At 42.9% G+C, this 25,540-nt stretch overlaps 4 protein-coding genes across 7 annotated transcripts; 2 read left to right on the top strand and 2 right to left on the bottom strand.

The window, feature by feature from the left end:
- Positions 1 to 4: 4 nt before the first annotated feature.
- On the bottom strand, positions 5 to 10,824 carry ssbp3b (single stranded DNA binding protein 3b). Of its 2 annotated transcripts, XM_062452467.1 has the most exons (18): positions 10,686 to 10,824; positions 10,071 to 10,143; positions 9,873 to 9,934; positions 9,700 to 9,784; positions 5,507 to 5,587; positions 4,315 to 4,389; positions 4,005 to 4,067; positions 3,783 to 3,849; positions 3,554 to 3,627; positions 3,394 to 3,458; positions 3,203 to 3,254; positions 2,931 to 2,966; positions 2,742 to 2,796; positions 2,600 to 2,664; positions 2,074 to 2,152; positions 1,790 to 1,818; positions 1,535 to 1,636; positions 5 to 1,302 (listed from the first exon to the last, which is right to left on the bottom strand). In XM_062452467.1, the coding sequence occupies exons 1-18, from the start codon at positions 10,739 to 10,741 to the stop codon at positions 1,273 to 1,275; spliced, it is 1,149 nt and encodes a 382-aa protein (XP_062308451.1). In that variant the 5' UTR covers positions 10,742 to 10,824; the 3' UTR covers positions 5 to 1,272. The 2 variants fall into 2 exon arrangements, with proteins under 2 accessions (XP_062308451.1, XP_062308452.1); XM_062452468.1 differs by lacking the exon at positions 4,315 to 4,389.
- acot11b (acyl-CoA thioesterase 11b) lies at positions 10,733 to 19,175 on the top strand. 2 transcript variants are annotated; one of them, XM_062452466.1, is made up of 16 exons: positions 10,733 to 10,863; positions 12,546 to 12,745; positions 13,027 to 13,096; positions 13,264 to 13,324; positions 13,424 to 13,525; positions 13,706 to 13,841; positions 14,060 to 14,213; positions 14,768 to 14,887; positions 15,037 to 15,175; positions 15,354 to 15,409; positions 15,569 to 15,635; positions 15,786 to 15,869; positions 16,349 to 16,482; positions 17,110 to 17,241; positions 17,729 to 17,855; positions 18,022 to 19,175. In XM_062452466.1, the coding sequence occupies exons 2-16, from the start codon at positions 12,556 to 12,558 to the stop codon at positions 18,178 to 18,180; spliced, it is 1,731 nt and encodes a 576-aa protein (XP_062308450.1). In that variant the 5' UTR covers positions 10,733 to 10,863; positions 12,546 to 12,555; the 3' UTR covers positions 18,181 to 19,175. The 2 variants fall into 2 exon arrangements, with proteins under 2 accessions (XP_062308450.1, XP_062308448.1); XM_062452464.1 differs by lacking the exon at positions 10,733 to 10,863 and adding an exon at positions 11,531 to 11,751.
- Positions 19,176 to 19,267: 92 nt separating this feature from the next.
- lrriq3 (leucine rich repeats and IQ motif containing 3) lies at positions 19,268 to 23,636 on the bottom strand. Of its 2 annotated transcripts, XM_062452461.1 has the most exons (12): positions 23,524 to 23,636; positions 23,325 to 23,396; positions 23,040 to 23,200; positions 22,464 to 22,547; positions 22,016 to 22,322; positions 21,559 to 21,882; positions 21,315 to 21,445; positions 21,073 to 21,223; positions 20,812 to 20,883; positions 20,609 to 20,735; positions 19,797 to 20,526; positions 19,268 to 19,468 (listed from the first exon to the last, which is right to left on the bottom strand). In XM_062452461.1, exons 5-12 carry the CDS (start codon positions 22,286 to 22,288, stop codon positions 19,300 to 19,302), a joined length of 1,977 nt encoding a protein of 658 aa, XP_062308445.1. In that variant the 5' UTR covers positions 22,289 to 22,322; positions 22,464 to 22,547; positions 23,040 to 23,200; positions 23,325 to 23,396; positions 23,524 to 23,636; the 3' UTR covers positions 19,268 to 19,299. The 2 variants fall into 2 exon arrangements, with proteins under 2 accessions (XP_062308445.1, XP_062308446.1); XM_062452462.1 differs by lacking the exon at positions 22,464 to 22,547 and having other exon boundaries at positions 23,325 to 23,569.
- On the top strand, positions 22,557 to 25,369 carry fpgt (fucose-1-phosphate guanylyltransferase). The gene is made up of 4 exons (XM_062452463.1): positions 22,557 to 22,958; positions 23,042 to 23,209; positions 23,298 to 23,390; positions 23,534 to 25,369. Exons 1-4 carry the CDS (start codon positions 22,886 to 22,888, stop codon positions 24,943 to 24,945), a joined length of 1,746 nt encoding a protein of 581 aa, XP_062308447.1. The 5' UTR covers positions 22,557 to 22,885; the 3' UTR covers positions 24,946 to 25,369.
- Positions 25,370 to 25,540: the final 171 nt, after the last annotated feature.

Here is a 25,540-nt window from a genome sequence, read left to right on the forward strand (position 1 = left end):
ATACTTAAGTTATTGTAAAATTATATTAACGAGCCATCTTTCCTCAATTTAAAATAAAAATACAAAATAAAGGCAACATAGGACAGAAGTGTATAATGCTTAATGCTCACAGAAAATGAAAAGAAATTCCATCACATTTAAAAGACTGCCGCTAAAGTTTATAATATAATGCCTACTATAATCAGTTCAGAAAACGTTGACGTCTTATTAACTGAGGCAATATACACAGTCATAGTCTGTATCAAAATATTAAAAATGAGGAACGGGGCAAAAGGTACAAACAAAAAGTCAGAGGAAATATGACCAATATGACGTTACTATGGGATACTCTTTCATTGCCATATCATTGTGAACAAATAGGAAAACACAGAATGAGGCTACAACGATGGAGAGAAAGAGCACAGGGTGTTAAGCACAGGCAGGTAAGAGTCTATACACCACATCTTTAAAGCAGGTGTCCACAGAAAGGAGCATTGCTAGGTAGTATGTTGTAGACAGATCTCAGCATTCATGCATTTCCTTGGTATGCTGATGTTTGGTTTCCCTTGACAGAAAAGATCAGTCTCGACTGATTAAATAAAAGCAATGCAACTGACTAACAATAATAATTGTGTTGCTTCACAAAATAACCCACAAACACATTCCCTATCCACGTCATACTGTCAAAGGATTCCGTTTTACATATTAAAAAACAATTGAGGACTTAAAATCTCAGATCCTCAGACAGATCCTCTTGAAAAAAAAATTACTTTTCCCTTAAAACATGGCAGAATTGTGGGTTGGGAACTGAAAAAGTACATCTGAAAGATCACAGGCAGATTCTGAACATCGTGTCTTCTGACTTTGGAGACACTATATGTGGCTGAAAACAAAACATGGAGGAGAGTTCACAATATGCATATGCACACTCACCAATGTTTAAGTGGCAAAAGCGGAAACATTTTCTGCACAAGTTGCACCACGAAGCAATAAAAGCACAGAGGTAAACATGAACCTTTTTCTTTGCTTTGTGAAAAAAGTTTCTGCAGAGATCTCAAAAACATTGTGTATGTTATTTTTCAGTAGCTGGTTCCGTCACACTTGGGCGATGTGACAAACGAAAGAATTGTCCTTCATTTTGGAGCAGTAGTCGCCAGCCATTTTGTTTTTGTTATCAGCCTTCTAAAACTGCGTGGAACCAAAACGGTGCCCATCCCTGATTCTGTGCTGATTTGATTGGCCATGTCTGTTGTGAGCTCAGGTCCTCTGGGTTGTGGTAAATGAAGGGGAGGGTCACACACTCATCGTCATGGTGGGGGAGTACTGGGGAGGTGGGCGGGGGGGGGGGGGTCACAGAGGGGATATGGTTAAACACAACCAAGTAGAGGCTTTACACACAGACAGGCACACCCTCACAACTATGACCAGGACACTGACCAGTCGTGAGTTAGTGTAGCTAAAGTTCTACTTCAGAAACATGGCTGCCACCAAGATGACATAAGTCATAAGTTAACTTAGCCACAGAGGTGAGTAGGAGGAAAGGGAGTGTACTCACGTTCTCACTCTGGAATGAGTGGAGGAAGTTTCCTCCCAACTCTCCATCATCCCTTGGGGTCCCAGGAGGATTGCTAATGCCACTTAAGTTGTTCGGGGAGTTCTGTGTATGATGGGAAATGGAATATCCATATCAACAATAAAACATTTAGAAAGAAAATACCACCAGTAGGCTCTTATTTCATTAGTGATTAGAACTGAAATAATTTAGTTGAGCTGTGTATATATATCATTTCAAAGCTATTTTGGTATTCACCTTGTTCAGTCCATCCATATCACCAGAGCCTATGGAAGAGAATTATAAGGAATACAAACCTCTTAAAAGCAAAGTAAAAATGTGCTCTCACAAAAATCATCCATTGTTTGCCATGGAACCAAAACCACTCGGCACCCCACCAGTAGTCATTTGTCGCATATTCATCAGCCATTTTCAAACTAGTAAAACGGTCCAAACCGTTAGCCACTGGTGTTTACAAAAATGTGACGTCATATCCATATGTTGTGTTTAGTAACAGACACGAGCGACCTATGCTGTGTTACCTAGTGATCCGTTCATGTGGTGTGGTTCCATCCCGGCCATGGCTCCCAGAGGGCCATCAGAGCCGGGGCCCATTGGGAACTGCAGGGAGAGAGGTAAGCAGGGCGTTACTAACAGCACCAACAGCAACTTGTGGTGCAGTCTGCAGTTGCGGTGCTATATACTTTTCACAGAGAACCACCTCGAGAAGAGAAAGTAAAGGCTTCAGTTGACTGACAACAATTGGTTTTCACGTGGCAAAGTAGTCAGTATGGGTATGCAGACGGCAGTCTTATCTGTGGAAGCCCAACAATTTTCTGTATCTGGCGACAAAACCAGAAATTGGCTTGGTGACAATACTAGAGCAAATCAAAGAAAAGGGGGATAAAAAAAATCTTTGTCTCATATTGTATTCTCTAGGCAAAAGTCCAAAATATTTGTAGAAAGATCCCTACTAGTGACATCCAGTACAAGTTTCATGTCCAGCAACATGCAGGTTGAGCCATTTTCCAACCACTAGCCAAGGGCAAGAACAGGGGTTTTATTTACATTATTCCGGTTGCCAGGTCCAGGGTTGATCATGGTATAGAGGTTGTCTCCAGAATTGTTAGAATCTGAAAAGAAAATTCCAGAATTAGTCATCACGCTAATCAATGAATCTACTGTGTGTGTGTGTGTGTGTAGCCCTTACCGGCTGGGCTAGGCATGATGGGTGTTCCAGGAGGTCCACCACCACCAGAAGCTCCCTGCAAGCACATAGTAGGAAATAAAAACCCTCATTCAAGGCCACAGGATGCTAACATAAAATATACACTTGTATACAAAAATGTAATGTTCAAAATATCAATTAGGATGTCTTAGAGAAAGGTTTTCTTCTTACCCCATATGCACCAGGAGAGGGTGATGAGTAAGGCATCTGAAGTCAAAACAGACCAACAGGGGTTGTGATCTAAAACATCATTTATTTTATCTTCCCAACATCAGTGTCTTTCCATGGAAACTGGGATACATTATACTACAATTACATCCCAGACTAGGACTCTAATGCATTAAACCTCCAGGGCTACCCACACACTACTCTGCATTCTGAACCAGTTTAGCAGTGACTGCGAGTCAGTGTGTGTGTGTGTGTGCAAGGGTAATTGAACTCACAGAGTTAGCATTGTTGGGACCGGGCCATTGCCTTCCTCCACCACCTGGACCCCTGTATCCCAGGCAAAGGAAATCCAAGTTAAAAGTGGCTTCACACACACACACACACACAAGATAAGTGTGTTTCAGATACAATGTCAGATAGTGAAAGAGATCAACCCAGTAAGATAGAAACAAGACAGAAAGCTCACATGTTGACTCCTGGCATGCCTGGACCCATGGCGTTATGCGGAGGCCGCATCCCACCCCCGAAATTCTTCAAAAGACACAAGTTATCAGATTTTTTTAAATGATGGTGCAAACTTGAATATTGTGTCTCTGGTGCAGGAGCCCCTGACTGGACTGGCTTACCTGGGGTCCAGGTCCCATGGGGCCCATGCCTCGCGGCCCGCTCATTCTCTGCATCGGCCCCAAGTTGGGATGGCCTGGAATGAAAAAACAAAACATGGTTATGGTTGCAAACAAATTCTAGAATCCTGAATATGGAAGTAAAAAAGATTCAGGAATGGCTGCTTTCCAGAAACTCGAGACTGCAGCGAGAGAGGTTGGGAGGGACGTGGCGTCATCTGTGGACACTCACCCTGGGGTGGTCGTGTGGGGTCCATGTTGGCCAGCATGGGATGGGGACCTGGTCCACCACCTGGAGGCTGGGAAGGAGGGAAAAAACAGTACACAAACAGTACACAACAGAGAAGTACAGGGAAAGGACAGGGAGGTTATTTGGACACATACTTGAAGACACATACTTGAAAATGATCACCATAGATGAGCACAGGGTGAAAACCTAAACAGTTCCACGTACCTGGTTACCCATTCGAATGGGAGGCCCTCGCGGGCCTCCGGCAAAACGTGGCGACATGAAAGACTGGGGAGAAGAAAAAAAAAGACAAAAAAGGGCGTCAGTGCAAAATAAATCGATTAGGAAACAACAACAAAAACATGCGTTGTACCCGAAATGATTCGCGACTGCTGAAAGCATCAAGCGGACACACTAATGCGAAGCGCGTGGAGATGTGTCGAAAGAACAAACAGGGTTTAGCCCCCCCATCCCCGAATGAAAGGAGAGAAGCAGCGCAGAGATGGTGGGAGGGAGGATGGTGTGTGTGTTTTACCTGACTGTGAGGTCCCATCATATTGTTAGGGGGAGGAGCCTGAGGGTGAGGAGAGCCCTGGGGACCAGGTGGACCCTGTGACACATTCAGCAAGGAGGGAAGGCCGGAGAAAGAAAAGGGAGAGGGGCAAGGGTTACTGCTGAGGGAAGGAGCGCTGGTGTTGGTGCCAGTACAGGGAAAAACCTCATCGCAAATATCCTAAAAGACAAGTGTCCCACGCTCGCAAGCGTGGTCTTGCTTATGCAGGTCACACCACGTCTTTAGAGAAAAATCAACTAGCTCCTTCGCACACATTTGGCTTGTATCCCTTCATCCGAATTGTTCCCCCGTATTCAACAAAACACATTGTTTGTCGTGCCGATAAAAATCTGAAGACAGGCAAAGAGAGTGTGTGCACATGCGCAGAAAGCGACAGAAGCCTTGAAAGAGAGAAATTCTTACGAAAAGAGATGTGTACTCTTGAGCTAACCATTCAAGGCATATGGCAGCATGTATCCAGCGTGTCATCACTGGTAATTTCCCCCAAATTAAGCACAGTCTCAATTAAGCTCTGTACAATTAGCTTTTCAGTCTTGCCAATCACCAGCACTGTTGAACTAATGCTGCAGATGAGAGGGGTGGTTTAATTGAGACTACGCAACTGGCTCAGATAAAGAATGATCTGTGCGTATGTACGTGTGCGTGTGAAAGCTAAATCCCCCCCTTCCTCTTAATCACACATACAGACATCAACTGTAGCCTATATTTATGGTGGGTAGATCTTTTCCTACAGGACTAACAGGAACAAAAGGCCAACACCTCTAAAGAGTGACTCCTACTCAGCTTACCAAGAGTTTCTCCCCAGGAGGTATTGATTTACTGTAGGTGATGAATCTTTCGATTTCCTCATTAAGCCAATAGGCCCGACCTAGTCTCCCTGCTCTAGTACTTTGGTGTGGGCAAACAGAAGACAACACTTAAACACCACAAGTCTCTGAACTGAAATTCAACATGGCAGAAAGACAGCTGAGCAGCATGTTGTTGCAGACCAAAAGCGGACACACAGGCCTTGAATGCATGAGAGCCGAGCAGTCGGTTACAGTACAAGCCAACACAAATTCAGCTACACAGATGGCAGAAGTGGGGCGGCTGATGTGTGGTTCATGCACCAGTCCTGGGAGACTGGGAGTGCAGGGTGGCAGTGAACGCTGACCTGGAAGAATCCAGGGGGCATGGGTCCTCCTGGCATCCCCTCCCCTGGGCCCATCACAGGACTGGGGGCAGCAGCTGCACTCTGGAGAACACAAAAGGAATTTCCAAAACGTATTTAGGATCTTTTAGCATGCTTTAAAATGCAACCATTTTTATTCATATAAAATGTGACTCTTTAAACATCAATATCTTAATAAAAAGGTGTATATAATTTTGTATAAACATTTGGAATGTTCCAATCTTTAATTCATATAAAATGTGACTATTTAACCCTCAATATCTTCATAAAAGGGTGTATATAACTTTGTATAAACATTTGGAATGTTCAAATCTCTGCATTTAACATTGCCAGTATACAGCCTTGCTGGGGGTGGGGCCAGTCAGTCACTCTATCCAGGATCCTGTGGAGCTTTGATAAGAATCTGTGGGATTTACGGATCCCCATCCAAAGTGCTCAGACACAGCAGGAACTCACTTGCCAATTTCCTGTCCCGACCACAGCCATAATTCACTAATGTGCCATTTGCTTTAGTCACACGGGTCATAAGCCACCATTGTTTTTGTCTTTTTGCAGGAGCATGCGAGACCAGCTCCCGTGTACAGCACTGGAAGAAAAGTAGGCTCCAAGTAGACTGAACACATCATGACTACATAAAATGCACACGTTGTACACGCGGCCAACAACAGAAGAAAAAAAAACTGCTGCCTCCAACGCCCTAGAACTCTACAGGCAACACTGGTCAATAGGCTGCACACTCCCCTGTATCGACGGTAGCCTCCCTAATTATATCTCAGCAGTGTGGTGCTGCAGGGCCATTGTGAAATACCACAACAGGGTAAGAAGTGAGGCTGGAGAAAGCCAGCCGTGCCCCGTACAGATTCTCTTCTACTGGTAAACAGTCAAAGGAGTTCCAAGGAATCCTGCAACCACAACGTGAATTGTTGCTGACATTCAAGTATGTCTACAATCACTCTTTGTGTTCTATTGAGATTACGGTAGGTTACTGAGAGTACTCAAATAAAATGTGTGTTGATGAAGCCATGCAAAAGGTATTGTGAAGCCCTGGTGTAAAAGAAAGAAGAAAAAAAGATCATACAACACATTTCTGAAGGAACTGTAAGAACAGGAATGTCATTTGGAAGCTATACTTGGTCTCCTATCCTCAATCTCATCTCTAATACGTAGTTACAAAAAACACCACAAACAGCGCCACCAAAGTCCATACAATCAACCTGAATGCGCATTGTGAGATTCCAGGCATGCCGTGTTTGATTCTTATCGTGTTCCAGTAGGCCCCCACTGCTCGGTTTGCCGAGCAGAGGAGGACAAATTGGCTTGGGGTGAGACACAAGAGAGGCTCTGCCAGGTCCCCCACCAGATGCTTGGGTACTGGAGAGGGGCAGATGTCATGCAGCCAGCCTTTAGGGTCTAGATTGAGGCCCACCTTCCAGACTCCCCCGGGGGCTTTTTACAACAGACTAGGCCCCACCTCCTTGTTCACTGCGTGCGCTGAGGAAAACAGTAGAGCAGCACAATCCGTTGTTTCATACAGAGTCATTAAGGGGGGCGGGGGTTACGAAAGGGGAGGCAGTAGCCACTGCGGATGTGCTCTTATGTGTTCTCTACAAAAACAATGAGAGAGAGGGAGGGTGAGAGAGACAGAAGGGGAGGGGGGGGGGGGGCTAGAGACAAAGTGGTTGACTAAGGCAGCCCTGAAGAGGTTAAGGTGCAAATATGAGGGGTTAGGAGACAGAGAAAAAAAGGGGTGTGGGGGGGAGATGGTTGGTCCACACAGAAAAGTGTGGGGGCAGGGTCAAAAACCAAACAAACTGACTGCTGTTAATGACCTAACCTAGACATGTTTACCCATTACACAGAGGCAAAGGGGACCCATAGCCATCCTGTGCTAGCAAATCTTCTACCACCAATCAATTAATATAAAACTGCCTTTGCCGTCCAGACAGGTTCCCCATCACTACTGAATGGTCAAAACAGAGGCACACACAACAGAGATTTTCCAAACCCTCTCTACCCCCCCCCCCCCCACACACACACACTTCTCCTCCACCAATCCCTTCCCTTTCTCTATCCCTACAGTTTCCATGATGGCTGCTGGGCATATGCCACACTGCCACTCCTCCCTCTCCAATCTGTCCCTCTGCTCCCTGACAGCCATCAATCAGCAAGCTGACGCCATGACAACGGGGTCCTGAGGGAGTATCTGTGAGACCCAGCATGAAAGCGTTGAGGGTTTTTACGAGGAGGAGTGCTAGCAGCCACAAGCCACCTCCCCCCACAGCCCACAGAGACAAAGGCGGTGCTCTGGGACCACTGTCCACATCCAGAGAGAGCGAAAGAGAGGTGGGGAGAGAGGCATGGGCCTACGTAAACAAAAGACAAATCTAGCTGAAGTATCTGTGTATCTAGCTTATTGTCTTCAAGTTAAGGCTTCAACAATAACTTTCAAACCAACCACACCTAGTGGTAAATTCCCATTCTTTCGTTTGCTAATATTATTCATAGTACACACATGGTTAAAAGAGAGTACTGATTGAAAGAGGCCATTTCTAATGACCTCTCAAAAAACCTTCCTGAACATTCTACGTTGGTGACTGAATGAAAAGAAATTAATGATTTACGGCATCTGTTTTGTATAGAACACCCACTTAATATGATTCTTGCTAAATCACCATGCAATACACCCTTTATATCTAGGATAGAACAACTCATCAAACCCTTTTAAAAAAACGACCTCCGTTTGGAAAATACTGCCTTCTAACAATTCTAGTCCTTTCATAAGAAAAGCTGGTGTGGTGGTCGCTAGCTGGAATAAGGAGGAATGTGAGGGAAATGGCAAAGCCTCCTCCTGGCTCCCAGGTCACCTGCCAGATCAGGAGGGTTGTTGCCGTGACAACCCTATCTGGCAAGAGCAGGGTCTACATCTCCATTTTAACCTCTTCCTTTCTGAGATACCGACAACACTCAAAGCGGATCTGAAGAAGACTATGACTATTTTCTCATTTGAAATGATAGCCACTAGCTGGATGTGAAGTCAGCTCGACCTCTCCATCATCTTTGAGAAAAGGAGGTTTTGTGGGTCTGTCTATCATGCACAGAACACACATTACATGCAAATGGTAAACACAAAAATGGCAGTATAAATGATAAATACAATACAGGCCAACCCAACGGTCCCCTGAAAAGAGTGGGGGTTTCATGGACATGGCTCGGTTTGAGGTAGAACAACCGCAAGTGAACTGGACACGTTCACATTCAGGTCTACTCAACGTGTAAAACCAGTCAGACTGGGTTAAAATGTTTATTTTGTGCCAATCACAGTGCCAATGTCAACGCTGTGTCTACATGATAATGAGTTGGGTAGGCATTGTGGCCGACTGTCAGCCTGCTTTGTTTTGGGATTTAGGCCCAAGTGTCCAGAGAATGAAAACATGACCCTTTGCCAAGATTTGGAAGGCTGCTTTTCTTCTTCTTAAGCAACCCAACCATTTTAAATGATTTCCTAAATAACTGACCGCACATGTCTCAAGATCAGCAGACATGATGCTACTGTAATTGGCCAAGATTCAAATCCCGGTCTGAGAAAAAGAAAAGATGGACCTGATCTGTTTTGTGTTTTTTTTTTCTTCCTTGGGGATTGTGGTAGGAGACAGAAGAGGCAAGGTACTCAAGAGAGCCCATCGACAGGTCTGACTCAGGATATGCTGACGTCAGCAGTATTTTCCCAGAAGCCTCTAAGCTCTTCATCTGGGCCAAAGACAGGGCACGTTGACAGCTGGATGGAGAACCAGGATGCGGAAACACACTAACACTGTACTACAGCCTCTACAACCTTACTCTCATGAAGTCGTACACTTCTAAAACACAGGCCCAGTAGAGGGCAGATTAAGGACCATCAATAAACCAGACCAACAAATCTGCACAAAAAAATCCAAATCCAAACCATTTAATCCCTCAGACAGACCTAAATCCATGACACTGATGGTTACTGAAGAGTGTTCACTAATGGTGCTTACCCATCAAACTGCAAAATAACCTGCAAAAGAGTCTGATAGTAATTTTGGACAGAAGCAGCAGATTAGCAATGAAGGATTTGGTCATCAAGTCTTTAGAACTATTTTTCAGCATCATAGTTGCACCATATGTGATGATTCTTAAGAAGTAGGCCGACTCACATAATCATGGAAGGCTTTGGCCTCACTGGAGTGGTCACATGTTTCTCTCCTCTCTGGTGCAGCGCAATACAGATCCCAGAACACACTGTTGACAAGACAAGAAAACAAAAAGATTAGTGGACCATAAAATCATATACCAAACTAGTAACTACGTAAACAACACAACTACTCACCACCACCAAGAATGTAGGAATCCAGGGGGTTCACCAAGCGTGATATTCTTTTCCCATCGGATCTAAAAATTTGAATTTATAGATATCGCATGAGTTTTTGACAATTGTACAGGTCAAATATAACGCCTAAATATTTTAGGATTGACTGTTTATATGGGGGAAGGCTCTATAGATAGGCCTCAACTTATAACCTCTTACCTCTGATAAAAAGGTCTGTGCTGACTTCTGTGCTCCTATGTGTAACAAATATTCATAGACGTATAATGCCAACCTATAGGAAGAAACAACAACAATATCTAAAACCATCATTTTACAGTAAGGTAGCAAACGCTTAGAATTAAGCTCTACTAGTCTGTTGAGATAGGGTTTAATTAAGTCAAACTATTTGTTCAATTCGAGTTTTTAAACCAACTACCCCCTGGAAAAACATTGGTGAATTTTGCGTGACCCTCGCTCCGTGCTGAAACAAAGTATCTAATGGGCGCTGTAGGTAGGAAACACAACCGAAAGACAACATAGAAACAATGTATTTAATAAAGCGTTGCTTTAGTCTGGGATCAACTTACGATCTAAAATGTCGCCCAACATGTTTTTACTGAGCAAATAACAACGTGAAAACGACACATCATTAGAGACCAGAGGTCTGGGAGAACAGGCAGCGAATATGACCAAGGGAGGAATGGCGAGCAGTCAAGGCGGTTCATTCAATTCCATCCTCGGTAGGAGGAAATTGCTTCTTGCGAGCTAACCAGCGAACCACAAAGAACATGAGGAAACAACTTGCAAGACAAATAAATGGAATTTGAAACTTACTTCTCCCGTGCTTGGCCATCCGACGGCACAGGAGTGCCTTTGCCTTTGGGGAACATGGTTTTGTAAAGGAGGATCGGCTTCTCTTTCTTTTCACTATTTCATCTGACAGACCATCACGGCCGCGACCCTCGCACACTCCAACCGCACTTCCCAACCGAGCCTGGCAAAGGGGAAGAGGGTATGCTATGTAGATTGGCATTTGCTTTAACCAATGGGAGTGCTTTAGTCTCTTTCAGGTCTGCCTCGACATTAAATGTCGTGCGTTTTTGTTTTCCATTGGAGATTTGTACATGTCCACTCACACATATCAGACAAACCAAGCGCAACCTCGAAAACACAATAACATTCTAGATCTTGACATCATTAAGCATTTCAGGAAACATAGGCTATATTCAAATGTAGTTAATTACCACACAGGCCTACTTAATCTACTACAACACTCATTTAAAATCTTACACAGTATCGTTTGTGTCCGGTTATTAGGCTATATGGCCTTTCATGAATAGCCTAATGTTGTTCTGAAATGTGACAAAATCATTCGGCATAGGCTATACATGACACTTTTAGAGACCGTTTTGTGCGTTGGTTGTGACCTGTGTAGGCCTTAGGTAAGCACTACGCAGATCAATTGTGTTGGTTACTAACCATTTTTCGCTGATATAGGGGACATGATATAGGCTATAGATCAGTTTTAACATAAGATTGTTTTTAATTCTTATAGCCGTAGAGTAGTAACTCCCCCACATTCATTAAAACATGCTTTCACTTCAGTGCTTACAATTCTAAAATGTAATCTATCTTTAAAGTTCCACCTTAAAAACTGTAAACAAGGCATGCAAGTTTGGATATCACCAGAGATCCCTACTCAGTCGCGAAATGCCACTCTTAGACTGAGGGTGTGAGAAAGGGGGAGTAATGGGGATATCGCTATCATAATGCCTCCATGGGACAGACGGTATGTGCGTAGACGTTTGTGAGGCTCCAATAGGCTCGTTTCTCTTCTTGGGTACATTTCTTTGAACCAATGTGACCTTACCATTTGCTGCAGCCAATTGCGTACTTTTAGGTAAGCATATATTGAGTTGGAAATGTATGGAAAAATGTTAGCCTATATAAATGTTTTCACAGGCTAAGAACTTTAGGCGTTTTGTTTTTGTAGTTTTTCTTTTTTTTTTTGTTGCTCACGCTCCTAACATGTTTATTATGACCTCGTTATTCACGTTTGAGCTGCAATCCAATGTCGCATGTCTAGCGAGCACGAGAGTAGAGACTGTTGACCGCTACATATGAATTGAGGACTGCAAACCTGGAGCAGATTCCGTCATTGGTCTTCTGCTCATTTATAACTTACATTCATGAGAAGGGTGACGTTTTGACACTTACATTAGTAACATATTCTCAGCAAACGAGTGATTCAAATTAGTCAGACACTTTATCGACTTTAAAACGTTGTGGTGTTAGGCTATGGTCAGTTGAGCAATGGGTCAGACGACAAATTGAGCTGCAGATTATTTCGACCTAAGCACAGTTTTAAGAGCACAAAACCCCTTTTGTTTACGCTATTACATGAATCTTAAATCTGCAACTAGTGGCGTTTTTCTCCTTGGAGCAGTATAATATAGTTAATACATTATTTATTAATTCCCTTTATACTAATTCACTGCAATGTGATATTAGCAAAATAACCCAGAGAGTGAATTAGTTCACCATGGATTGTTTGTAATATTCATGTGAGAATGGAAGGCTATAGTTCACTTCAAGATGCACAGCTGTGTCAGATCAAAGCAATGTGCTGCTTAGACCCAAATCAGACTGAAATAACCTAATCACACTGTATATTGTACCCCTATGTTCTACCAGTTCAGTCATTATGGCATCTGATACGAAGGATGCTGACCCTCTGGAGGACTGTCTCTTAATCCTGGAGAGTGGAGAGGTATACAGAAACCCTACTGAGGTTAAGATGAGCCAAATAGTCCTTCCGTGCCATGCAAACCACTGTGGCGAGCTCAGCGTAGGCCAACTGCTTAAGTGGATGGACTCAACGGCCTGCCTCTCTGGTAACTCTGGACAATATGTGAATGCTGGTTGGGTAGGCACACAGTGCCATGTTTCACATAACAAAACAGTTTAGTTTAATGGTGCTAAGTATCCTCTTTGTCTGACATAGTCAGGTATTGACCCAGGTCATGCAAATCCATTCAACCATCATTCAAGCTTTGACATAATGATAATAATGAGGCATTGTTGTTTCCTGTCACTAATTGGGCATTGTTGTTTAAATATATAGTATATCATTGAAAAATCTATAATGTTTTGAATGTCTTGATGCCATTTCCAGCTGAGAGACATGCAGGATGTTCATGCATTACTGCATCTGTCGATGATATTCATTTTGAGCACACCATTGGGTAAGTGTTCTCAAGATCTTTAGTGGTCCATTAGACCAGCCTAGTTGTTGTTTTCTTTATATATGTGTGTGGACTGTGTTCTCAAAAGGAGGCTGAGGCGACATGTGTTTACACTGTAACCATTGTACAGTGTTGATAGTAAAAATAAGTCTTCTTTCTGTATCTAGGGTTGGACAAGTGGTTAACATTAAAGCAAAAGTCAACAGAGCCTTCACATCCAGTATGGAGGTTTGTTCATGTCCATTTTTATCCTCCATTGACACAAGTCCTTGCTTCCTCGTATGCTCTTTGGCCATTATGTGTTCAGATGGTTGATGTCACTTCCAGGTGGGCATTTTGGTCACCTGTGAGGACCTATTCACTAACTGCCATTGGAAGGTGTGCCATGCCTTTGGCACCTTTGTGGCCCGACGCACAGAGGCTGGAAAGGTTAGGTCAACAGGGAGGCGGTGGAGTCTCTGACTTCTATGTATTTCACTCAAAAGTATTTCATTCAAAAGTGAGCACCACAGACCCCTCTAACACTGTGTGTGTTTGTCTGTTTCTGTTTGTCTGTCTCTTCCCATCCATCGGTATGTCCTTGGGTGTGAATTTGTGTGGTGTTTGCAGGTACAGCTGAAGCAGGTGATCCCACACACGCAGGCTGAACAGATGGAGTACAGCATTGCAGCCGAGAGGAGAAGGATGAGGCTCATCCATGCCGAGATCATCACAGACCTGCTGAGCAGCAGCACGGCGCAGCTAGGTACAGCCAAGTCCACAGGAAGTACACATAGAATCGTTAAGCTTCATCACAGACATGCACCACGTTATAACCACAAGGTTCAGAAGCACCAACGCTAACTTGTGTAACATGCGTTCATGTGTAAACTTGTGTGCTTCTGTCTGTCTCTCTCCGCCTTTCCCATCTTCTATTTTCCTGTGTGTGTGTGTGTGTGTGTGTGTGTGTGTTTGTGCCAACAGGGGAGTGCCAGGAGTTCCAAGGTGCAGTGCCAGCCGAGAGAACCCAGGTGGAAAGTGTGGAGTTGGTGTTGCCACCACATGCTAATCACCAGGTCAGCACCTTTGGAGGTCAGATCATGGCCTGGATGGAGAATGTGGCCACCATCGCTGCAAGGTGAGCCTGCCTATCTTTTCAGCAAGACATTGAACATAAATGTAAATAATTTGCAGGTGTTGATGTATATCTACATACAGTGTATCCAGTGTATATTAAGGGTTTAACGATACACCCGATACTTATCACGATACTGGGTGTACAATACAATATGTATCATGATATTTTAAACAACATTTTAAATGAAAATGAAATTCAATTTACTGATTTATTTCCAAAACATTAAACATTTTCATTAATTTTCTTTGTTGTACATACAATTTAATTAACTCAGTTCAAGCGATTTCTGTGAATGCAATGAATGCACGGATGACGCAGGTGCAAAGTAGGTCACTTGCTGGTAGCTCAACCAATAGGATCAAACGGGGGTCATATTGTAATAATATTGCCATAACTCTACGAAAACATATTGTAAAAAGTTTGTATTGCGATATATTATTCCACGATATATTGTTACACCCCTAGTATATGTGTATATATATGTGTATGTATACATATACAGTGTGATTCACTTAAGACTCCCTTCTTCCATTGCTTTCTGTCCCTCGGCCTAGCCGTCTGTGTAATGCCCATCCTACTCTGAGGACCATAGACATGTTTCACTTCCGGGGCCCGTCTCACATTGGTGATCGCCTGGTGCTTAAGGCCATTGTGAACAATTCCTTCAAGAACAGGTGGGTCCTGACAACAGGTGATCTCCGTACAACTCCTCCGACAGCAAACATGTGACCGGGAACAAGTTCGACAAGTCTCATGTTCGTTGAGGCAGTTTTCTATGATGTGATTATGTTCAATTACACCTGTGCCGTTGGTGTTGATATAGCATGGAGGTGGGGGTGTGTGCAGAAGCCTATAAGGGTGGAGAACCGTTGCGCCACATCAACAGTGCCTTCATGACCTTTGAGGTTCTAGACAGCGACAGGAAGCCTTGCACGTTGCCACGGATACGTCCTGAACTCGTGGTGAGTTCTGGTTCTGACCTCTGTTAAACTGCCTAAAATTAGCTATGGACTGTGCTGTGTATGTTTGTGCCCAACCTTTGCAGCAGAGAATATCATCAGCTGACATAGGACTGACATGGAACAAAATCTTCTATCTGTCAAAAGGTCTCCCAATGGTTAACCTTCATTTAACCCACAGGATGGAAAGAGGCGTTACCAGGAGGCAATAGCCAGAAAGAAGATCCGCCTTGACAGGTCCGTAGTAATATAGAAAGTTTTTCTGTGGTTCACATTTAGGCTAACTTTGTTTATGTAGTTTATATGTACACCTATTTATGTAATGATGTAACAGCACAAACGTTTTGTAAATTTGTAAAAAAAAAAAAAAAGAGACTATTTTATGCCTGTCTACAGGAAGTATATCTTCTCCTGCAAGCAGACTGAGGTCCCTCTTTCTGTGCCTTGGGACCTCAGTAACCAGGTAACTTACTGGTACCTCCTTAAATACGACTCTACACACACGGTCGGCGACCATGCTCTCTACTGACCCACTGTGGCCAGGCTTGCTTTTCTTTTTCTTTTCTAAACCACAATTATCCTCTTTAGTGTTTAAATCCAGTTCTGTTTGCAGATGTACCTCAGTTACAACAATGTGTCGGCACTGAAACTTTTAGCCGCGAGAAACAACTGGATGTTAAGCTCTGAGAAAAATAAGGTCAGTATTGTTTGTAGCTGTAGAATGCACAAAATGACATACTAAATGTTCCAACATTTTTCAACCCCTCTTCCTATACACCCTACAAATAAACAATATTTATTTGGACAGGTGAAAATGTGCAGTCAGTCATGCTGACTATTCTCAAAGTAGGTCAACATTGTTTTGAATAAGGGGATACGACGAGAGCCTTATAGAGTATACTATGTCCAAAATAATTTAGTCTTTGTTCAAAACTGGGACTCGTCTGCATGAAAAGACAATTTTAATTATTGTTATGTTACAGCATTGAGACTGTGATGTGAGATGATTTATTTATTACTATTGCAGCATGCATGCTATCTTATGATCATATTCCTTAGCCTGTTTTCTTTTTTAAATCATTCATGTGCTTTACTTTTTTGACTGTAGTGACTTAAAAAATAAGAATGTATTCAACGGCTGCTTCTGCCTGTCATGGCTATTGTTTTCTCTCCCAGGTCAGTCTGTACACACTGGAAGAAAACCACGTGTTGTGTTTTAAGATCGAGACCCATGTGAATGTCCCAGCAGAGCAGACATTCCATCTGCTTTCAGATCTCAGTAAGAGACATAAATGGGACAAGCATTACGAGTGAGTAGCAGAGGCAACGATACTGCCATGCCTCGGCATGTCACAACACAACACTGCAGCAAGGTGTAACTGTAATTAAACACGTTAGGACTGCATGAAGTCATAAACGTTTTTTTTAAAATTATTATTATTAAGAGATTGTTTTTATGGGTTGTCTATCAAGATGTGTACATTTACTTCTATAAATAATTTGGTTGCTTTCTTGTTGGTAGGAGCACAACAATGTTGCATGATGCTTACAGAAATTATTCTGATTCTTTCACTATTTCACATATTGTTGTGATAGACATTGATCTGGATTAAATATATGTATTTAGGAAATAAGTAGCAAATAAGTAAGACATTTCCGTTACATGTTCAGACCCTTTTGAATGAGACTGCAGATTGAGCTTAGCTGCTTTCTTTGTTCTTTGAGAAGCCTCTGGAATTTGATTGCAGTCCACATGATACAATTGGGTAATAGGGCATACAAGAAAAACAAACATATATCTAAAGTAGGTCCCCCAGTCCCACAAAAGTCAAAGGGTCGGAATATAGTGTATTTAGAACGATCTAATTGATTTCACTGTCTCCTGGATGTGGGTCCCTAGATCTAGACCATGTTTTTCCCCTTTCTGTCTTCTACAGACAATGTGACGTGATAAACCAGGCTGATGAAGAAGACACTATTTACCGGGTAGCCACTCCTTCCGTTTCTAAAGGGGGTAAAGGCCAGGACTTCATTCTGCTGGCCTCCAGGAGGAAACCTTGCGATATCGGGTACATTGACCTTGGTCACCAACCAACTGACTTTCATTGTTGTTAGATCTCTGCACTCCAATTATTTTTTGATCTTTCTTACACTGTGTCCTCACTATACCTAGGCATTTAAATGCTGTTCCTGTGCAAGAGTCTATATAAGCACTTATTTTGTCAAAAAGGCTGTTTCATTCAAATTGATTTAAAAGTTGAGGTTTTCAGTCTTTTCAGATCCTCATAACTTCTGACCAATCAAAAACATGTTTTCATCTTGCTCAAAAACAACAAGTATGTTGCGTACCACTTCCACCCAGCGAGTTCGCAAATGACAGGCAAACTTCATCACAAAATCATGAAGATAACAGTACAGTGGGGACACACTGTCACAAGCTTGTGCTCTTTTATTTTGCCTGACTTCTCTCTATTCTCCTCGACTCTGTCTGTTTAAATGCACAGCACTCTTTTCTTACAGCCTCTTCTTATTTGATTATCATTTTGTCCCTCTCAGGGACCCTTACCTGATTGCCTTGCGCTCTGTCACTCTGCCCACCCACCCTCCCACTGAGGACTATACCAGGGGAGAGGTGCTTTGTGCTGGTTTCACTATCTGGGCGGAGTCCAGTACAGTCACCAAGGTGGGCAAATGGGGGCTCTTTATTGAGTCCAAAAAGAGGGCCACAGACTCCATGCGTAATTCATCCATGCTCATTTCATGGTCCTAATGCTTGTATGAGTTTTGGATGTACGTGAGAGATGCAGAATTTCCGTCACTGATCTCCATTTTTGAATGTTTTGCATCAGATCTCCTACTACAACCAGGCCACTCCAGGGGTGCTTCCGTACATATCCACAGACATTGCTGGACTCTCCTCCAGCTTCTGCAGCACCTTCTCCTCCTGCAAGCAGTACCTGGAGGAAAACAGAGACAGCCTGGCTGCCCTGCACCCCTCTGCACTGTGAGGTCTTAACCACAGAAAGCTGTGTCCCAAACTGCCCAAAACACCATACCTTCCTCATAACACTGCCATATTTTCACCAGGAGAATGGTACCTTACTTCTCTCCCTCTGATACAGTGGTCTTCAAACCAGGTCCTCAGGGCACTGTATGTTCTACATGTTTCCCTACCCCAACACAACCAATTCAAATAAATTGTCATTAGCAGTTTCTGTAGAAGCCTCATAATGACCATTTATTTGAATTGGGTGTGTTGGATCAGGGAAACATCCAAAACATACAGAACGGGCCCTGAGGACCAGGGTCGAAGACTACTGCTCTAATGCACTGTATAAAATGGTCCTTCCTGACTGTCCTCGCCTTTCTGTAGGATGAGAGAATGGTACTGTCTTCGATTAGCCTCACTTTCCTGAACTAGGATGACAGAGAAGTTGTTCACGCAGTTATGCACTGGGGAAAAGCCTGACTGTCTGTACCCCTCCCTTTGCCAGTTAGTGGTTTGTAACTTGTCAGCACAAGTTAACTGTGTTATTACTTGTTTAGTAGTTACATTCTGATCCAGTTTACATAATTCCGGAACAGGCTTTAGTACACAACGTTCCAGCTGCTTAACACCCATTAACACAAATAATTAAAATTCAAATGATAATCTCACTTGATACTTGTGCAATACTAATATGCAGTTTAATCTATTGTGTCTGGGCATTGGAGTGAAACTTGATCGAAAATAGGTTATTTTCTACCTCCTAAAATTATATAATTTTTAAACTAAATAATTTTTAGTCGAATGTCCTTGCGTTAGTGAAAGTAACATTTGTACATTGGCTGTGAAATGATGAATTCAAGCACTTTGATTTGAAACAGTGTATTCTAGAAGTTACATACAGTATTGATTTGAAGACAATGATGTGGACTCTGGCCAAGTATCTAACATACCTAGTAGCCATGATTTCATTCAAACGCCATATACCAGTGAAACAATAAACACAGTGTACCAGTAGACATTTTTCTGTTTGATTCATTTCTTCATTTTCACACCTCACTTTACATTTCTTGTTCAGTCATTAAAGTCATCAAAATAAGTTAAATGAACCTATGAGAGGAAGTGCAGAAGAGGGAGGATGCTATAAAGATGGATTGACTGGCAAAGGCTGCAAGACCCTCTTGTAATGCTTTGTCTTTACACTGGCCACTCTGGCCTGGGCCTGGAGGAGCCGGTGGTTGTGCTTGATAGCCAGATGTGTGTCTCTGTTCACACGGGAAGTGATGGCTGCATCCTTCACAGACCTCTTCCTACAAAACCAAACAAAAACTTTTCTCTAGTTTAGAGCATTGAAACGTTGTAACTACATGCTCTTATGTATGCTCTTATCCCATTGGCACATATTTGCTTATCACAATGTATTGTGATGTATCACTCATGTTTTGGCTACCCACAATGTTTTTAATCTCGTTGTTTATGATCATTGACCTGTGCACTTTTTGTAAAGCTCTCTCTTGGAAGGCGCTTTGGATAAAAGTGTCTGCTAAATGAATAAATGGTTGTGTTTAAAGAACAATTAGAAAGCGAGAGCCAAAGACTATCTGCTCTAAACCTCTGGTTGCCTATGTGGCTCTGTACCTGTCCTCCTGGTTTTCCTGGATGAGTTTCTTCTTGGACTGGGCCTGCATCTTTTTACTGTCCACCTGAACTCGCTTCTCCTGTCGCTTATCATGTTGCCTCTGCCGCATATTATTCTTATTGATCACCCTGGCCAGCGAGGTGTGCTGCCCATTGAAGGTCGTTACCAGTGCCCACTCCGATGCCCGTCTACGCTTCTCCTCGATGAAGCCTGCGTGCTTTTGTCTGACAGCCTGTATCTCTCTGTCCTGGCATGCCTTCAGATGGTTTAGAGCACCCTCCATCTGTGCTTGCTCATTTTCCTTCTGCTGGAGGACCTTCGTCCTTAGTGAATCCAGGAAGTAGAGACGGTAGTCTCTGGCGCCCTCCCTCCTCGACTGGCACTGGATGACGTGTTCTGCCCGTTTTCTTAGAGCCTCGGTCCGCTCCCTCATCTCATAGGCGCGCTCTATGACCTGGAAGGGGGCAAAGCTGATGGAGCCATGGCAGCGGCCCATTAGCCTCTGCTCAGCGGTGACGAATGAGGGCCGTGGGTGGGGGCGTATGGGCGGCTCACTGTGCTGGGAATGGAAGAGATGGATTGACCTCCGGATGTCCTGTCCGGCCTGGTGACGGGCGTTGAGCATGTCACTGCCTTGCTCACATTGGTGGAACCTGGCCTTGAAGCCATGCACCCAGAAACTCCAATTCCCAAGCTCTCCTTGGAAACATGGCTCCTGTCCTAATAGGCCTGATCGGTGAGGGAAAGCAAAATCATATATTAAAAACATTTGTACTTCTGTTAGAGTTGTCTCTCAAATAACTTAAATGACCTTTTCCTTCAACATGTTTAATCCTTGTAGGCTTGATTATTTTGCTTTGCTGCAGGCTGTTGTATAGAGGGCACAAGTCCTTTTTTCTAAACTGTTGTGATGCAAAACTTGTTTCCTCATGAAAATCCTGTAAGAAAAAAAAAAGGTTTAAGCCTATTTGTGTTATCTATGGTGTACCGAGTACACACACCATTTTGTTATACCTCTGGACTTGTCGTCAGTCTTTTCAGGTTCACATTCAATCTCTTGATTTTCATATCACCCTCCTTTTGCATCTGGGAATAAAATCCTCAAATTATTATTTTGTTTTTAAGTTTAATTATTGTTTCACATTTTTATAGTTTATCTTAAAACAGATGTCCCGACTGTATCCATGTGTCGGCAACCTGAGCACTATGAGGGCATTCCTAAGAGCTAAATATAATGTAAATTAGGTGAGGCTGTGACTGTGGAGTGGTTCATACCTGCATCTGCTTGTCAATGTGACATTCTTTGACCCAGTGTTCACCTCGGTTTGCTTTAGATCTCACTTTGACTTCACAAGTGGTCTCTGCTGAGTCGATGGATTGGATTCTGATCTTCCCTCGACACAGTACCACTGTGGCAGATGGCGATCTGCAACAAACAAGATTTGACTGAAATTACATGTTACGGTTAGCACATAAACGCAGAGAGTAGGACATTTGCCATTAAGTTAATTACTTACCTTAACCTTTTCCTGGTCAGATAACCCCGAATATATCGCTGAATAATCAATGTTGGGGAGTGAAGTGACTGGATCCTGTTAATCGCTGATATTATGTTATGAATTGTTTGCATTTCACTTCGATAGGATTCCTTTATGGGGTGAGATACAAGGAGGTTATCAAAGGAGTTACGTGAACAAATGATAGAACAGACATTAGACATTCCACTGCATATAAGAGTGCAGTGACAATATGGGTACAAACCGTCTGAGAGGATGACCCAGTGTTCAAGTAAAAGTGAGGATTCAGAGATTTGAATCTGAAGGGGAGACACCAATTCTCAATGATCTCCTCGTCAGATATCACATAGTTATCAAGAGCCTTGAGTGACCATATGCTGTTGACAATGCAGTGTCTATAGTTTGCCTTTAAGCTGAGAGGAGTATCGTAAAGGGTTAAGGCTGTGAGGTTCTGGCAATTGGCCAATCCTTGAATATTCTTCCTGGTGGCCACATTGTTGTCATGGAGATAAAGAAGCTGTAGTCTTTTCAAACTGTCCCAAAACACTCCATTGGGAAGTTGGGTTATCTGAAAGAAACATTGTATGGCTGTAATTATTGGCTAACATTATAGACAAACTTAAATCAAAGAGGGGAAAAAATACTGTTGTGTTATACAATCTCTTGAATTGTAATTGTTATAATTATTGCCATGTCCTTACCTGATTTCCCCTCAGATCCAACTTTACTAAATGCACACATTCAATTAGAGAATCAATATTGCTTATGAAGTTGTCTGCCAGTATGCAGATCTTCAATGACTTGCAGCATTCAATGTTTTCTACATCCCTTAAAAGTAAATGATTCAATCTGACTACAACTATATGCTGAATATCAGTTTGCCTCTCTTCCTGATCCAAACCTTGCCCATGGCTCAATATAAAGGATTCTGAGCATGTCACCAGGTAAGCTTTCTGGGCATGAACTGAATTCATGTCTTCTTATTTGGAAAGAGTCTTCACATTTTCTCTATGGAAAAGGCAATTCACAAATTGATTACTACAAAATATACTGTAAATAAAAATTAACATCTTCATTTCAAGAGATTCGAAAAGACAGAAGAAAATATCATTCTGTCCGAATTAGAAAAATGAGTGAGCTTATACTCACGTGGAAGCTGTCCTAATGATTACAAGCGTGTTGTTGTCATGACTACAAGTCACGTTCACTAAATCGTATATTCTCATAATTATTCTGAAAAATGCATTAATCTTACAGGTAGTTTATTTAACAGCAATGTTGCATACTTTCTGGTTACACGTTCGCTATATTGTAAAATATGATACAATATCACTTCTGAACTCCTTCAATGGAACGATCCCATTTAATCATGTGACTAAACCCGGAAGTGTCTGAGAACAAGGAACTGGCAGCACAGACAAGTAAAAAAAAATTATCAGCAATGGCTAACAGTTATTTAACCTTAACAAGAGTCAGTGCTACATTTGTACTTTAAGGTGAAAGTGTTTAGAAAGTCTGGGAAACGAATGTATTTACATGTTAGGGATATAGAGCAATTCTGAGGCAGGAAAATGAATGAACTGAAGAGTCAAAAATTGCAAAATGCAACAAAAGAAAAACGGAGAAAATTCAATGCATTACGTGGTAAGTCCTAAGCTACTATACAAACCTGCCGAAATACAACGTGTTTTTTTTTTTCAACTTAGTTCAAACGTATGTACTTACAGGGAAAGAAGTGCAAAATGGAGAATTTTGGGATCTGGTGGTGATAACGTCTATGGATGAGCATCAGAAAGCAGCATATGAGCTTCAGATAACTGGTAAACTTGGAAGAAAAGAGCTGCCACTTGGCACACAATATCACGTGTTCTCAGATCCTCCTGGATCTAAAATAGGTGAGCAAATGTGATAAACCTTTCCTAAATAGCTAAAATTACTGCATCAAGTGTTGTGTAGACTAAGTGATTGAATGATTATTCCTAGGAAATGGAGGTTCAACCCTGTACTCACTCATGCAGTTGGATGAGATATATGGGAAGGCTCTTGGCAGCTTTAGGGTGATACTGATCCATGCTGGTAAAGCTTTTTGTCATAATAATATTTTACTTACTTATTAGTGAAACATTGGCTGTTGTAAATAATTAAATACTTATAATTGTCAATAATTTGTTGCCTATATATAACCTTGGTTGTTCTCAAATTGCCTTACATTTCCCAAGGAGGTTTCAGCCAGCGTCTGCCCAATGCTAGTGCCCTGGGGAAGATCTTCACAGCACTGCCCCTGGGTGACCCACTGTACCAGATGCTGGAGCTCAAACTAGCCATGTATGTGGATTTCCCCTCACACATGAGGCCTGGTGTGTTGGTGACCTGTGCTGATGACATAGAGCTCTACAGCATAGCAGAGAACGAGAATATCAAGTTTGAAAGGCCTGGCTTCACTGCTTTAGCCCATCCCTCTCCTCTCTCCATTGGAACAACACATGGAGTGTTTGTTTTGCAGTCTAACGAGGAGTCTGGAATCTCTGAGATGCAAAACCAGTCCTGCCTCCAGTTTCTACACAAGCCCAGTATTGACAAGATGCGTGACAGTGGTGCTGTTTGCAAGAGTCACAGTGGCTGTGCATTTACAAGGGATTCTGAGTTTGTGTACACAGACAGTACATATTATGTAGACAATGCTACTACAATGGCCCTGCTTGGCTTACTGCGAGAGATAGGACCTTTAAACTGTGAGATAGATGCGTATGGGGACTTTCTTCAGGCTCTGGGCCCCGATGCTACCATTGACTATACCAACAATACCACCAACGTCACCAAACGGGAAACAAGCCTAGTCAAGATTCGCCAGACGATTTTCCACCATCTCAGGGGAACTCCACTCAATGTCATCCTCCTCAACAACTCCAAATTCTACCACATTGGCACCACCACCGAATACCTCTTTCACTTTACAGAGGACCTGAGCTTGAGAAGTGAGCTGGGCCTTCTCTCCTCTGCCTTCAGTGTTTGTCCATATGAAACCTATGAGAGGCCCACAATCTGCTGTGTCATGCACAGCGTCTTAGGTCCCAGCTGCTCTGTGTCCCCGCGGTCCGTGGTAGAGTACTGTAGGCTTGAGGCCAATGTGAAGGTGGGTGGAGGCTCCATCCTCAGTGGCTGCTGGGTCAACTCAAGCCTGTCCATCCCCGAGGGGGTCTTCATGCACTCGCTGTGTGTGAACCGCGAAGGCCAGAAAGGCTTTGCTACAGTCGCCTTTGGTATTGAAGACAACCTCAAACAGAGCGTGGAAGCCCCTTCCCACATTGAGAAGCTGAGTCTGTTCAGGGTGAGTCTTGTGAAGTGTCTAGCCTGTTGGAGTCTGGATAATGAAGTCCTGCATTTCTCGGGTAGCATGTCAAGCTGTAGGCTATGGAACGCCTGTCTGTTCCCTGTGTGTCCAGACCTGCGTACTTCATTCAACATGACTCTGGAGATGGTGCAGGCACTGCTCGGGAACTCTACCATCAAGCTTCCCTCAGACACCAAACTGACATCCATGGAGGAGGCCCTTCAGTGTAAGAACCTGGAGGAGATGCTCTCCTTTAGAGAAGGACTGTACGAGGACATAATGCAGAATAAATGTAACTGAATGTAAGGTCACAGCTGGACTTTTGTCTGTTGAGTATCATCATGTTAACTTATGATTGAGACATATTTGCGCGTAATTGATGGGATTGAGTGTGTAAGATTTCGTAAGTGAAATATAGAAATGGTGCAATTTCAACCATGTAATTATGACATACACTACATAGGGAGTCAGGTGGCTGAGCGCTGAGGGAATCGGGCTAGTAATCCGAAGGTTGCCAGTTCGATTCCCGGTCATGCCAACTGACGTTGTGTCCTTGGGCAAGGCACTTCACCCTACTTGCCTTGGGGGGAATGTCCCTGTACTTACTGTAAGTCGCTCTGGATAAGAGCGTCTGCTAAATGACTAAATGTAAATAGATACATTTGACATTTAGTAATTTGTATGTGATAATGTGTGTAATTTGTACAGTATAAATGTTGGGTAACCTGAGATTAAAATATAAATGAAATATAATTTATGAAAATATGTGTATGTACTCTTTATTGTCCTTTTCAAGTTCAGTTTTCTTGTTAGTCCACTTACACTGATCGTTACTGCATTCAACTGATGCCCTATTGTGAGTAGGGTTGTTCGCTGAGTTATGCCAACGTTTAGC

This window comes from Osmerus eperlanus, chromosome 26 (genome assembly GCF_963692335.1).
Source record: "Osmerus eperlanus chromosome 26, fOsmEpe2.1, whole genome shotgun sequence".
NCBI lineage: Eukaryota > Metazoa > Chordata > Actinopteri > Osmeriformes > Osmeridae > Osmerus > Osmerus eperlanus.